At 42.2% G+C, this 15,398-nt stretch overlaps 1 protein-coding gene across 4 annotated transcripts in view; it reads left to right on the forward strand.

Annotated features, from left to right (window-relative positions):
• LOC138960406 (TOM1-like protein 2) overlaps positions 1–15,398 on the forward strand; it is a 70,739-nt gene that overhangs the window by 20,987 nt on the left and 34,354 nt on the right. For 3 of the 4 annotated variants that reach the window (XM_070332314.1, XM_070332316.1, XM_070332317.1), the window contains exons 6-11: positions 2,113–2,373; positions 3,842–3,920; positions 6,757–6,899; positions 11,379–11,408; positions 13,525–13,609; positions 14,422–14,602. In XM_070332314.1, the coding sequence (XP_070188415.1) occupies positions 2,113–2,373; positions 3,842–3,920; positions 6,757–6,899; positions 11,379–11,408; positions 13,525–13,609; positions 14,422–14,602 (779 nt within the window). The remainder of the gene's footprint in view (positions 1–2,112; positions 2,374–3,841; positions 3,921–6,756; positions 6,900–11,378; positions 11,409–13,524; positions 13,610–14,421; positions 14,603–15,398) is intronic. The other variant, XM_070332315.1, reaches the window with a different exon arrangement.

The raw sequence follows: 15,398 nt of genomic DNA on the forward strand, positions 1-15,398 counted from the left end.
CCTGTGGACCTGTCCCTGTGGACCTGTCCCTGTGGACCTGTCCCTGTGGACCTGTCCCTGTGGACCTGTCCCTGTGGACCTGTCCCTGTGGACCTGTCCCCGTGGACCTGTCCCCGTGGACCTGTCCCCGTGGACCTGTCCCCGTGGACCTGTCCCCGTGGACCTGTCCCCGTGGACCTGTTCCCGTGGACCTGTTCCCGTGGACCTGTTCCTGTGGACCTGTTCCTGTGGACCTGTTCCTGTGGACCTGTTCCTGTGGACCTGTTCCTGTGGACCTGTTCCTGTGGACCTGTCCCTGTGGACCTGTTCCTGTGGACCTGTCCCTGTGGACCTGTTCCTGTGGACCTGTCCCTGTGGACCTGTCCCTGTGGACCTGTCCCTGTGGACCTGTTCCCGTGGACCTGTTCCCGTGGACCTGTTCCCGTGGACCTGTTCCCGTGGACCTGTCCCTGTGGACCTGTCCCTGTGGACCTGTCCCTGTGGACCTGTCCCTGTGGACCTGTCCCTGTGGACCTGTCCCTGTGGACCTGTTCCTGTGGACCTGTTCCTGTGGACCTGTCCCTGTGGACCTGTTCCTGTGGACCTGTTCCTGTGGACCTGTTCCTGTGGACCTGTCCCTGTGGACCTGTCCCTGTGGACCTGTCCCCGTGTTCCTATCCCCGTGTTCCTATCCCTGTGGACCTGTCCCTGTGGACCTGTCCCTGTGGACCTGTCCCTGTGGACCTGTTCCTGTGGACCTGTCCCTGTGGACCTGTCCCTGTGGACCTGTCCCTGTGGACCTGTCCCCGTGGACCTGTTCCCGTGGACCTGTTCCCGTGGACCTGTTCCCGTGGACCTGTTCCCGTGGACCTGTTCCCGTGGACCTGTTCCTGTGGACCTGTTCCTGTGGACCTGTTCCTGTGGACCTGTTCCTGTGGACCTGTCCCTGTGGACCTGTTCCCGTGGACCTGTTCCCGTGGACCTGTCCCCGTGGACCTGTTCCTGTGGACCTGTCCCTGTGGACCTGTCCCTGTGGACCTGTCCCTGTGGACCTGTTCCCGTGGACCTGTTCCTGTGGACCTGTTCCTGTGGACCTGTTCCCGTGGACCTGTTCCCGTGGACCTGTCCCTGTGGACCTGTCCCTGTGGACCTGTTCCTGTGGACCTGTTCCTGTGGACCTGTCCCTGTGGACCTGTTCCTGTGGACCTGTTCCTGTGGACCTGTCCCCGTGGACCTGTTCCCGTGGACCTGTCCCCGTGGACCTGTTCCTGTGGACCTGTCCCTGTGGACCTGTTCCTGTGGACCTGTTCCTGTGGACCTGTTCCTGTGGACCTGTCCCTGTGGACCTGTCCCTGTGGACCTGTCCCTGTGGACCTGTCCCTGTGGACCTGTCCCTGTGGACCTGTCCCTGTGGACCTGTTCCCGTGGACCTGTCCCCGTGGACTTGTTCCTGTGGACCTGTCCCTGTGGACCTGTTCCTCTTACAGTTCGTTTGTTTAGTTTAAGATACATGCAATCTTTTCTGATAATGAAATAGAAAAAATGAGATCTACAGATCTAGCCGTCTTTCTAGTTAAAGAAAAGAACAGTAAGATCTAGCAGTCATTGGCTCACGTAAGTGTAGCCTATGCGATGATAAACTTTGTCTGTCTGTGCGTGCGTGCGTATGTATGTATGTATGTGTGTATGTCTGTCTGTGGTAGAAACTTTAACATTTCCGAGTCTATGGATTACGTCAGTCTCGGTCAAAAGTGTTCGACGTGTGTGATAGAAACTATTTGAAGACGTCACATTATGACGTAAGAGGGTTAGACGTCACGCAAAGGAATTACTGAAAGTCTCGGTCATTGTTATTGTGAGCGGGCCGAGACTTCTTGGCAGATCCAGGGTCTCGCTTTCTTGCATAGTTTCACCTATGCTTACTGTGTGTGTGTGTGTGTGTGTGTGTGTGTGTGTGTGTGTGTGTGTGTGTGTGTGTGTGTGTGTGACGGAGTGATTGAGTTTGTGTTACTGTTTGTCGATTTCTTACGTGAGCCTTGAAGGCTTCGCCTCTTGTTTTAGGTTATGAAATAGGAGCAGTGAGAAGCTCAACAACAACACTGTGTCAAAACATTCTGGCTGTTGTTGTTTCAGTCTGCACCCCGCCAAGCCCCTCCTAACCAACCCGGCGGAATGATACGAGCCCCTGTGGGTCATCCTCCTACTCATCCTGGTATGCCCGGTATGCCTGGTATGCCCGTCATTCCCAGTGAACCCGTGTCCTTGACCCAGGATCAGCGTTCCAAACTGAGTCGTGAGCTGGAGGTCGTGTCCGGAAATTGCCGTGTCATGAGCGAAATGCTCACAGAGTTGTCTCCCTCCAACGTGGAAGAATCTGATTTGGAATTGCTGCAGGTAAGGGATGTGTGTGAGTATGGGTCAGACTGGGTATACCGGAACAGGCAAGACTTGAGATCGATACCAAGTCTGTTGGATTGCACAGCGAGAAGAAGCAAGAGCTGCTATCTTATTCAAAATCTATTTGTTTACTAAGCAGTGGCACACAGAGCATAGCGAGAAGAAGCAAGAGCTGCTATCTTATTCAAAATCTATTTGTTTACTAAGCAGTGGCACACAGAGCATAGCGAGAAGAAGCAAGAGCTGCTATCTTATTCAAAATCTATTTGTTTACTAAGCAGTGGCACACAGAGCATAGCGAGAAGAAGCAAGAGCTGCTATCTTATTCAAAATCTATTTGTTTACTAAGCAGTGGCACACAGAGCATAGCGAGAAGAAGCAAGAGCTGCTATCTTATTCAAAATCTATTTGTTTACTAAGCAGTGGCACACAGAGCATAGCGAGAAGAAGCAAGAGCTGCTATCTTATTCAAAATCTATTTGTTTACTAAGCAGTGGCACACAGAGCATAGCGAGAAGAAGCAAGAGCTGCTATCTTATTCAAAATCTATTTGTTTACTAAGCAGTGGCACACAGAGCATTGCGAGAAGAAGCAAGAGCTGCTATCTTATTCAAAATCTATTTGTTTACTAAGCAGTGGCACACAGAGCATAGCGAGAAGAAGCAAGAGCTGCTATCTTATTCAAAATCTATTTGTTTACTAAGCAGTGGCACACAGAGCATAGCGAGAAGAAGCAAGAGCTGCTATCTTATTCAAAATCTATTTGTTTACTAAGCAGTGGCACACAGAGCATAGCGAGAAGAAGCAAGAGCTGCTATCTTATTCAAAATCTATTTGTTTACTAAGCAGTGGCACACAGAGCATAGCGAGAAGAAGCAAGAGCTGCTATCTTATTCAAAATCTATTTGTTTACTAAGCAGTGGCACACAGAGCATAGCGAGAAGAAGCAAGAGCTGCTATCTTATTCAAAATCTATTTGTTTACTAAGCAGTGGCACACAGAGCATAGCGAGAAGAAGCAAGAGCTGCTATCTTATTCAAAATCTATTTGTTTACTAAGCAGTGGCACACAGAGCATAGCGAGAAGAAGCAAGAGCTGCTATCTTATTCAAAATCTATTTGTTTACTAAGCAGTGGCACACAGAGCATAGCGAGAAGAAGCAAGAGCTGCTATCTTATTCAAAATCTATTTGTTTACTAAGCAGTGGCACACAGAGCATAGCGAGAAGAAGCAAGAGCTGCTATCTTATTCAAAATCTATTTGTTTACTAAGCAGTGGCACACAGAGCATTGAGGAAGTTAATTTTAAAGCTGAATGATTCTGTTCTGTGGTAGAAATATTGAGAAATAGTTAATTCTAGTAGTTCTTGCTGTTCCAAGATAGAAACAATTGCTCAATAAAATTCAGGTATTGTCATTGTGCGCTGTAAGATTTCATTGCTTCATTGGGTTTTTTTATGCGACAGGAACTCAACAGAACTTGCCGACAGATGCAGCAAAGGATTATGGAACTTCTTGGGGAGGTTGCAAACGAAGAAGTCACAAGTAAGTGTCTTTGTAGTTGTTGTTGCGGTTGGTTTGTTTGTTTGTTTGTTTGTTTGTTGATGTTATTTTTATGAAGTTACATCTTGAATTTCCTCTTGATCTTTATGTTTTTGGAAATAATGATGACTGTCTGTGACAGGAATTATGGCAGCAATTGTTGGTGATATATGGAATTCAAGTGTAGCTTGTTTTTAACTGTTAGTATACTCAAGGTTCTCACTGAATTTCTTGTTGCACCATGGTGAAGAAGTGGTCGACAGGCTGCCGAAAAGTTTAATTTACCTGTTAGTATACTCAAGGTTCTCACTGAATTTCTTGTTGCACCATGGTGAAGAAGTGGTCGACAGGCTGCCGAAAAGTTTAATTTACCAAAACAGGTTTCTGTTGCGTTTTCTTCTTGTTTAGATTTTTTTTCTGTTTGTACATCTGTTTTATTGTACTCTCTTTCTGTTTGTACATCTGTTTTATTGTACTCTCTTTCTGTTTGTACATCTGTTTTATTGTACTCTCTTTCTGTTTGTACATCTGTTTTATTGTACTCTCTTTCTGTTTGTACATCTGTTTTATTGTACTCTCTTTCTGTTTGTACATCTGTTTTATTGTACTCTCTTTCTGTTTGTACATCTGTTTTATTGTACTCTCTTTCTGTTTGTACATCTGTTTTATTGTACTCTCTTTCTGTTTGTACATCTGTTTTATTGTACTCTCTTTCTGTTTGTACATCTGTTTTATTGTACTCTCTTTCTGTTTGTACATCTGTTTTATTGTACTCTCTTTCTGTTTGTACATCTGTTTTATTGTACTCTCTTTCTGTTTGTACATCTGTTTTATTGTACTCTCTTTCTGTTTGTACATCTGTTTTATTGTACTCTCTTTCTGTTTGTACATCTGTTTTATTGTACTCTCTTTCTGTTTGTACATCTGTTTTATTGTACTCTCTTTCTGTTTGTACATCTGTTTTATTGTACTCTCTTTCTGTTTGTACATCTGTTTTATTGTACTCTCTTTCTGTTTGTACATCTGTTTTATTGTACTCTCTTTCTGTTTGTACATCTGTTTTATTGTACTCTCTTTCTGTTTGTACATCTGTTTTATTGTACTCTCTTTCTGTTTGTACATCTGTTTTATTGTACTCTCTTTCTGTTTGTACATCTGTTTTATTGTACTCTCTTTCTGTTTGTACATCTGTTTTATTGTACTCTCTTTCTGTTTGTACATCTGTTTTATTGTACTCTCTTTCTGTTTGTACATCTGTTTTATTGTACTCTCTTTCTGTTTGTACATCTGTTTTATTGTACTCTCTTTCTGTTTGTACATCTGTTTTATTGTACTCTCTTTCTGTTTGTACATCTGTTTTATTGTACTCTCTTTCTGTTTGTACATCTGTTTTATTGTACTCTCTTTCTGTTTGTACATCTGTTTTATTGTACTCTCTTTCTGTTTGTACATCTGTTTTATTGTACTCTCTTTCTGTTTGTACATCTGTTTTATTGTACTCTCTTTCTGTTTGTACATCTGTTTTATTGTACTCTCTTTCTGTTTGTACATCTGTTTTATTGTACTCTCTTTCTGTTTGTACATCTGTTTTATTGTACTCTCTTTCTGTTTGTACATCTGTTTTATTGTACTCTCTTTCTGTTTGTACATCTGTTTTATTGTACTCTCTTTCTGTTTGTACATCTGTTTTATTGTACTCTCTTTCTGTTTGTACATCTGTTTTATTGTACTCTCTTTCTGTTTGTACATCTGTTTTATTGTACTCTCTTTCTGTTTGTACATCTGTTTTATTGTACTCTCTTTCTGTTTGTACATCTGTTTTATTGTACTCTCTTTCTGTTTGTACATCTGTTTTATTGTACTCTCTTTCTGTTTGTACATCTGTTTTATTGTACTCTCTTTCTGTTTGTACATCTGTTTTATTGTACTCTCTTTCTGTTTGTACATCTGTTTTATTGTACTCTCTTTCTGTTTGTACATCTGTTTTATTGTACTCTCTTTCTGTTTGTACATCTGTTTTATTGTACTCTCTTTCTGTTTGTACATCTGTTTTATTGTACTCTCTTTCTGTTTGTACATCTGTTTTATTGTACTCTCTTTCTGTTTGTACATCTGTTTTATTGTACTCTCTTTCTGTTTGTACATCTGTTTTATTGTACTCTCTTTCTGTTTGTACATCTGTTTTATTGTACTCTCTTTCTGTTTGTACATCTGTTTTATTGTACTCTCTTTCTGTTTGTACATCTGTTTTATTGTACTCTCTTTCTGTTTGTACATCTGTTTTATTGTACTCTCTTTCTGTTTGTACATCTGTTTTATTGTACTCTCTTTCTGTTTGTACATCTGTTTTTATTGTACTCTCTTTCTGTTTGTACATCTGTTTTTATTGTACTCTCTTTCTGTTTGTACATCTGTTTTATTGTACTCTCTTTCTGTTTGTACATCTGTTTTATTGTACTCTCTTTCTGTTTGTACATCTGTTTTTATTGTACTCTCTTTCTGTTTGTACATCTGTTTTATTGTACTCTCTTTCTGTTTGTACATCTGTTTTATTGTACTCTCTTTCTGTTTGTACATCTGTTTTATTGTACTCTCTTTCTGTTTGTACATCTGTTTTTATTGTACTCTCTTTCTGTTTGTACATCTGTTTTATTGTACTCTCTTTCTGTTTGTACATCTGTTTTATTGTACTCTCTTTCTGTTTGTACATCTGTTTTATTGTACTCTCTTTCTGTTTGTACATCTGTTTTATTGTACTCTCTTTCTGTTTGTACATCTGTTTTATTGTACTCTCTTTCTGTTTGTACATCTGTTTTATTGTACTCTCTTTCCGTTTCAGATGAGCTTCTGCGAGTGAATGATGACCTGAACAATGTTTTCCTGCGCTACGAGAGGTTTGAGCGGTATCGTTCTGGACAGGGGGCCCCTGACGCTACGGAGCCCTCCCCTGCGGCCGATCATCTTCCACCATCCTATGACCAGGTAGGTCTGGCAACTGTGCAAATATTAATTTGTGTGTGTTTGTGCTCCTGTTTTGTTGCTTAGTATGTTCAGAGTATGCCATGTGCAGAAGACAAGGAATCACGACTATGAGAGAGGAATGATGAAGCACAGAGGAAGAATCTTGCTAGTTGAGAGTACGCACTCTAAATAGAGAAGAAAGGAGAGGAATGATGAAGCACAGAGGAAGAATCTTGCTAGTTGAGAGTACGCACTCTAAATAGAGAAGTAAGGAGAGGAATGATGAAGCACAGAGGAAGAATCTTGCTAGTTGAGAGTACGCACTCTAAATAGAGAAGTAAGGAGAGGAATGATGAAGCACAGAGGAAGAATCTTGCTAGTTGAGAGTGTGCACTCTAGATAGAGAAGTAAGGAGAGGAATGATGAAGCACAGAGGAAGAATCTTGCTAGTTGAGAGTACACACTCTAGATAGAGAAGAAAGGAGAGGAATGATGAAGCACAGAGGAAGAATCTTGCTAGTTGAGAGTGTGCACTCTAAATAGAGAAGAAAGGAGAGGAATGATGAAGCACAGAGGAAGAATCTTGCTAGTTGAGAGTGTGCACTCTAAATAGAGAAGTAAGGAGAGGAATGATGAAGCACAGAGGAAGAATCTTGCTAGTTGAGAGTGTGCACTCTAAATAGAGAAGTAAGGAGAGGAATGATGAAGCACAGAGGAAGAATCTTGCTAGTTGAGAGTACGCACTCTAGATAGAGAAGTAAGGAGAGGAATGATGAAGCACAGAGGAAGAATCTTGCTAGTTGAGAGTGTGCACTCTAAATAGAGAAGTAAGGAGAGGAATGATGAAGCACAGAGGAAGAATCTTGCTAGTTGAGAGTGTGCACTCTAAATAGAGAAGTAAGGAGAGGAATGATGAAGCACAGAGGAAGAATCTTGCTAGTTGAGAGTACGCACTCTAAATAGAGAAGAAAGGAGAGGAATGATGAAGCACAGAGGAAGAATCTTGCTAGTTGAGAGTGTGCACTCTAAATAGAGAAGTAAGGAGAGGAATGATGAAGCACAGAGGAAGAATCTTGCTAGTTGAGAGTGTGCACTCTAGATAGAGAAGTAAGGAGAGGAATGATGAAGCACAGAGGAAGAATCTTGCTAGTTGAGAGTGTGCACTCTAAATAGAGAAGTAAGGAGAGGAATGATGAAGCACAGAGGAAGAATCTTGCTAGTTGAGAGTGTGCACTCTAGATAGAGAAGAAAGGAGAGGAATGATGAAGCACAGAGGAAGAATCTTGCTAGTTGAGAGTATGCACTCTAGATAGAGAAGTAAGGAGAGGAATGATGAAGCACAGAGGAAGAATCTTGCTAGTTGAGAGTGTGCACTCTAGATAGAGAAGAAAGGAGAGGAATGATGAAGCACAGAGGAAGAATCTTGCTAGTTGAGAGTGTGCACTCTAAATAGAGAAGTAAGGAGAGGAATGATGAAGCACAGAGGAAGAATCTTGCTAGTTGAGAGTGTGCACTCTAGATAGAGAAGTAAGGAGAGGAATGATGAAGCACAGAGGAAGAATCTTGCTAGTTGAGAGTGTGCACTCTAAATAGAGAAGTAAGGAGAGGAATGATGAAGCACAGAGGAAGAATCTTGCTAGTTGAGAGTACGCACTCTAAATAGAGAAGAAAGGAGAGGAATGATGAAGCACAGAGGAAGAATCTTGCTAGTTGAGAGTATGCACTCTAGATAGAGAAGTAAGGAGAGGAATGATGAAGCACAGAGGAAGAATCTTGCTAGTTGAGAGTGTGCACTCTAAATAGAGAAGTAAGGAGAGGAATGATGAAGCACAGAGGAAGAATCTTGCTAGTTGAGAGTACACACTCTAAATAGAGAAGAAAGGAGAGGAATGATGAAGCACAGAGGAAGAATCTTGCTAGTTGAGAGTACACACTCTAGATAGAGAAGTAAGGAGAGGAATGATGAAGCACAGAGGAAGATTAAGAATCTTGCTAGTTGAGAGTACACACTCTAGATAGAGAAGTAAGGAGAGGAATGATGAAGCACAGAGGAAGAATCTTGCTAGTTGAGAGTGTGCACTCTAAATAGAGAAGTAAGGAGAGGAATGATGAAGCACAGAGGAAGAATCTTGCTAGTTGAGAGTGTGCACTCTAAATAGAGAAGTAAGGAGAGGAATGATGAAGCACAGAGGAAGAATCTTGCTAGTTGAGAGTACGCACTCTAAATAGAGAAGAAAGGAGAGGAATGATGAAGCACAGAGGAAGAATCTTGCTAGTTGAGAGTGTGCACTCTAAATAGAGAAGTAAGGAGAGGAATGATGAAGCACAGAGGAAGAATCTTGCTAGTTGAGAGTGTGCACTCTAAATAGAGAAGAAAGGAGAGGAATGATGAAGCACAGAGGAAGAATCTTGCTAGTTGAGAGTGTGCACTCTAAATAGAGAAGTAAGGAGAGGAATGATGAAGCACAGAGGAAGAATCTTGCTAGTTGAGAGTACACACTCTAAATAGAGAAGTAAGGAGAGGAATGATGAAGCACAGAGGAAGAATCTTGCTAGTTGAGAGTACGCTCTCTAAATAGAGAAGTAAGGAGAGGAATGATGAAGCACAGAGGAAGAATCTTGCTAGTTGAGAGTGTGCACTCTAAATAGAGAAGTAAGGAGAGGAATGATGAAGCACAGAGGAAGAATCTTGCTAGTTGAGAGTACGCACTCTAGAGAGAGAAGTAAGGAGAGGAATGATGAAGCACAGAGGAAGAATCTTGCTAGTTGAGAGTGTGCACTCTAAATAGAGAAGTAAGGAGAGGAATGATGAAGCACAGAGGAAGAATCTTGCTAGTTGAGAGTATGCACTCTAGATAGAGAAGAAAGGAGAGGAATGATGAAGCACAGAGGAAGAATCTTGCTAGTTGAGAGTGTGCACTCTAAATAGAGAAGTAAGGAGAGGAATGATGAAGCACAGAGGAAGAATCTTGCTAGTTGAGAGTGTGCACTCTAAATAGAGAAGTAAGGAGAGGAATGATGAAGCACAGAGGAAGAATCTTGCTAGTTGAGAGTATGCACTCTAGATAGAGAAGTAAAATGAGGTCTGATGATAGAGAGAGTCTTACAATGGAGGTGATAGTGATTCTATGAAGAACATGTAAAATGAGGTCTGATGATAGAGTCTTACAATGGAGGTGATAGTGACTCTATGAAGAACATGTAAAATGAAGTCTGATGATAGAGAGAGTCTTACAATGGAGGTGATAGTGATTCTATGAAGAACATGTAAAATGAAGTCTGATGATAGAGTCTTACAATGGAGGTGATAGTGATTCTATGAAGAACATGTAAAATGAAGTCTGATGATAGAGAGAGTCTTACAATGGAGGTGATAGTGACTCTATGAAGAACATGTAAAATGAAGTCTGATGATAGAGTCTTACAATGGAGGTGATAGTGACTCTATGAAGAACATGTAAAATGAAGTCTGATGATAGAGTCTTACAATGGAGGTGATAGTGACTCTATGAAGAACATGTAAAATGAAGTCTGATGATAGAGTCTTACAATGGAGGTGATAGTGATTCTATGAAGAACATGTAAAATGAAGTCTGATGATAGAGAGAGTCTTACAATGGAGGTGATAGTGACTCTATGAAGAACATGTAAAATGAAGTCTGATGATAGAGTCTTACAATGGAGGTGATAGTGACTCTATGAAGAACATGTAAAATGAGGTCTGATGATAGAGTCTTACAATGGAGGTGATAGTGATTCTATGAAGAACATGTAAAATGAAGTCTGATGATAGAGAGAGTCTTACAATGGAGGTGATAGTGATTCTATGAAGAACATGTAAAATGAAGTCTGATGATAGAGAGAGTCTTACAATGGAGGTGATAGTGACTCTATGAAGAACATGTAAAATGAAGTCTGATGATAGATAGAGTCTTACAATGGAGGTGATAGTGATTCTATGAAGAACATGTAAAATGAAGTCTGATGATAGAGTCTTACAATGGAGGTGATAGTGATTCTATGAAGAACATGTAAAATGAAGTCTGATGATAGAGTCTTACAATGGAGGTGATAGTGACTCTATGAAGAACATGTAAAATGAAGTCTGATGATAGAGAGAGTCTTACAGCCTGTAGATTGTTGCTATGTGTGTAAGTGGAAGGAAGGTGACCCACGTACATGCCCCGACTCTGTTGTGATGGTGTACATGGTTGTGTACGTAGGAAGGAAGGTGATCACCCACGTACACGCCCCGACGCTGTTGTGATGGTGTACATGGTTGTGTACGTAGGAAGGAAGGTGATCACCCATGTACACGCCCCGACGCTGTTGTGATGGTGTACATGGTTGTGTACGTAGGAAGGAAGGTGATCACCCACGTACACGCCTCGTGATGGTGTACATGGTTGTGTACGTAGGAAGGAAAGTATTCCTTAGAGACGGGACTGTCTGTGATTCCACATGTAGGGCCAGGGGCTAACCAGTTTTGTTCTCCTATAGGTCTGCACATCAAAAGATGAGGGCTCCAGGGTACGTTGGCCCCTTCATTATTCCTTTTGTCCTCTGACCCCTAGTAAGGACTCGCAGGGCTTTTGTTCGTGACACCTCTTTTATTTCATTATCAACTGTCTGTTGCATTCATAGGCCATCTCACTTTGATTTTATTCACCCCCCCCCCCCCCCCCCCCCCCCCTCCGCTGATGCTTCTGCTTTTTGTCTGCCGAAACTGAGACATGAATAAGGTTGATGCTTTGATTGCCGAAACTTAGACATGAATGAGGTTGATGCTTTGATTACATCAGCGCTGATGATAATTGTGTGTCCACCTGTTTCATTTTGTTATCTGACATATTTGTGCCTTTAGATGGTCATTTTTGTATTGTAGATTCCAGGATAGAAGTGAAGTATACATATATATATAAACACAATTGGCAGAAAATCAGAGACAATTTGAGTGTCGCTTTAAGAAGGGATTGCAAAAGTGTATAACCAGAAACATTGCTTCTGTACAGTCGGGCTCTTCCTGGCTGTGTTGTTTTGAGTGTGTGTGAATTGGTAATCAATATAAACTGCTATGACCAGAATGCTCATGATGGTTCACCCCGATTGCTCTTTTCTATAAAGCATATCAAGAATCTCACACGTTGTCTACAGTCCAGAGTGTGTGTGAATTGTTTATGAATATAAACTGCTATGACCAGCATTTTCAAGTTGATTCATCAAGATTGCTCATTTCCTTAAGGCATATCAAAAATCTGAGACGCTGTCTACAGTCCAGCTGTCATTTGAATCATCATAAGCAGCAAGCTGGTTGATAAGAGCCCTAATGTTGCTGTATAGAATTTCAGTTAGTTGAAATGTAGGGATGGCAAGCAGTTTATCATTGGTTGAAATGTAGGGATGGCAAGCAGTTTATCATTAGTTGAAATGTAGGGATGGCAAGCAGTTTATCATTAGTTGAAATGTAGGGATGGCAAGCAGTTTATCATTAGTAGAAATGCACCTGGCAGTATGATATTTTATATCAAGCACCACCCCACCTTGCAGACTACCAACCAACCTTCTGATTAAGAAAGATTTGAGGATAGAAATTCAGTTAGTTAAAATGTAGGGATGACAAGCAGTTAATTATTAATAGAAATGCACCTGGCAGTATAATAACTGACATGAAGCACCACCCCACCTTCCAGACTACCAACCAACCCTTTAAGTAAGAAAGATTTGAGTATGATGTATGCGATATATTTGGTTTCATTCTTGATTTTGCATTTGTGACGATTTGTTCTTGGTACTGTAGTGGTAGTTATGTGATGTTGGTTTCAGTTTGGTTTGATGTGATTGAACAAACACAATGCCAATGGTCACATTTGCATCCATTTGGCAGTACTGTGAGATGGCTAAAGAGATATGCTTGTGTTTAATTTACCAGTTTAGTTTTCTCACAAAAGTCCTTTGGTTAACTTGTTTCCATGTTTTCTTTGCCTCATGTAGATGATATTCAGCTTCAGTAGCATGTCAGTAACATTATTCCAAGACTGCTTTGCATTAGTTTGCTTCCATGAGTAAAAATTACTGTCCATTTTTTTGGGTTCTCATTTATGTGATCTGTGTTTTAATCTGCAACAGCTTTAGAAATGGTTTGTTTTGTTTCCTGTGGGTTTTTCTTTTCAGTATGTTGTGTGTTTTGTTTGTGAATGAGATTTTTTGTAAACTATCCCCTTTTTAGGTTGTAGCTGTAAGATTAAAACTGCTATGAACTAACATGGTCTTTTCTCAGCCACATCATTGGGTATTTGTTTAAAACAATCTTATGACACACAGGCAGACAAACACACACATAAACAGACACACACACAGACACGCACGCACAGGCACACACAGACACATACACACGCACACAAACACACACACACACACACACACACACACACACACACACACACACACACACTTACAAACACAAACACACACTTGTGGGTTAGCTCACACCACGGCAACTAGCAAACAGAAAATGTCTGTTTATATAATTGTCTTATTCTAAGTAATAGAATAGTTCTAGTGTTGTTCCACTCATTTATTTGTTATTATTACAGAGTTAGAGCTGAAGTGCAACAAAAAGATCAGTTTTGTTTTTATTTGTTCTCAGCTCCCTGCGCAAAGCAATCCTAACGTTGGAAACCTGATCGACCTTGATGAAGCGCCGTCAGTTGCGGCACAAATGCAAGACCTCAGTGAGTTGTTCTTTTTATCTGTGCTTGTCCACTTCTCTGTCATGTTCCTGCTGTTACGTTTATGTGTGTGAGTGTGTGTGAGTGAGTGTGTGTGTGTGTGCTTCAGCAAACAGATTGTGATCTCGTTATTTTTGTATATTCTGTCTTCTTTGCAGCAGCAAATGTGTCCATTAAAAGCATCTTCATACAAATTGTATCAAGAAAAAATCATAGTTTAGTTCATCGAACGCTGAAGAAGAAGAAGAATAGTTTAGTTCGTCGAACGCTGAAGAAGAAGAAGAATAGTTTAGTTCGTCGAACGCTGAAGAAGAAGAAGAATAGTTTAGTTCGTCGAACGCTGAAGAAGAAGAAGAATAGTTTAGTTCGTCGAACGCTGAAGAAGAAGAAGAATAGTTTAGTTCGTCGAACGCTGAAGAAGAAGAAGAATAGTTTAGTTCAAATTATGTCAGGAAGGGCTTGCTCTTGGATAGATTTACGCATTGAGGTTTTGGGTGACTGTGTTTGAAGAAGGTATTCAATAAACAAATCTGAAGATAAAGAGTGTTTATGGCTTATGCTTGAAAATCAACACATCTGAAGATAAAGAGTGTTTATGGCCTATGCTTGAAAATCAACACATCTGAAGATAAAGAGTGTTTATGGCTTATGCTTGAAAATCAACACATCTGAAGATAAAGAGTGTTTATGGCTTATGCTTGAAAATCAACACATCTGAAGATAAAGAGTGTTTATGGCTTATGCTTGAAAATCTACTTGGAAGTGTAAAAGAAAGCAATCATTTGTGATGAGCTGAATGATTTGTCTGATGGCAGACGTCTCCAGCAATGCAGCACCCAGCAAAGCAGCGCCCAGCAAAGCAGCGCCCAGCAATGCAGCGCCCAGCAATGCAGCGCCTCCAACGGCAGCATCAGGAGCAGGAGCTGCAGGGGACGAGGACTTTGACATGTTCGCTCAATCCAGGAAGTCCTTCGACCAGAACAAGCAGGCCACAGGGTAGGTTGCTTCTGCTGGCTGGAGTAGAGCAGGCCACAGGGTAGGTTGCTTCTGCTGGCTGGAGTAGAGCAGGCCACAGGGTAGGTTGCTTCTGCTGGCTGGAGTAGAGCAGGCCACAGGGTAGGTTGCTTCTGCTGGCTGGAGTAGAGCAGGCCACAGGGTAGGTTGCTTCTGCTGGCTGGAGTAGAGCAGGCCACAGGGTAGGTTGCTTCTGCTGGCTGGAGTAGAGCAGGCCACAGGGTAGGTTGCTTCTGCTGGCTGGAGTAGAGCAGGCCACAGGGTAGGTTGCTTCTGCTGGCTGGAGTAGGGCAGGCCACAGGGTAGGTTGCTTCTGCTGGCTGGAGTAGAGCAGGCCACAGGGTAGGTTGCTTCTGCTGGCTGGAGTAGAGCAGGCCACAGGGTAGGTTGCTTCTGCTGGCTGGAGTAGAGCAGGCCACAGGGTAGGTTGCTTCTGCTGGCTGGAGTAGAGCAGGCCACAGGGTAGGTTGCTTCTGCTGGCTGGAGTAGAGCAGGCCACAGGGTAGGTTGCTTCTGCTGGCTGGAGTAGAGCAGGCCACAGGGTAGGTTGCTTCTGCTGGCTGGAGTAGAGCAGGCCACAGGGTAGGTTGCTTCTGCTGGCTGGAGTAGAGCAGGCCACAGGGTAGGTTGCTTCTGCTGGCTGGAGTAGGGCAGGCCACAGGGTAGGTTGCTTCTGCTGGCTGGAGTAGAGCAGGCCACAGGGTAGGTTGCTTCTGCTGGCTGGAGTAGAGCAGGCCACAGGGTAGGTTGCTTCTGCTGGCTGGAGTAGAGCAGGCCA

The sequence above is a fragment of the Littorina saxatilis genome, linkage group LG2 (assembly GCF_037325665.1).
Source record: "Littorina saxatilis isolate snail1 linkage group LG2, US_GU_Lsax_2.0, whole genome shotgun sequence".
Lineage (NCBI taxonomy): Eukaryota > Metazoa > Mollusca > Gastropoda > Littorinimorpha > Littorinidae > Littorina > Littorina saxatilis.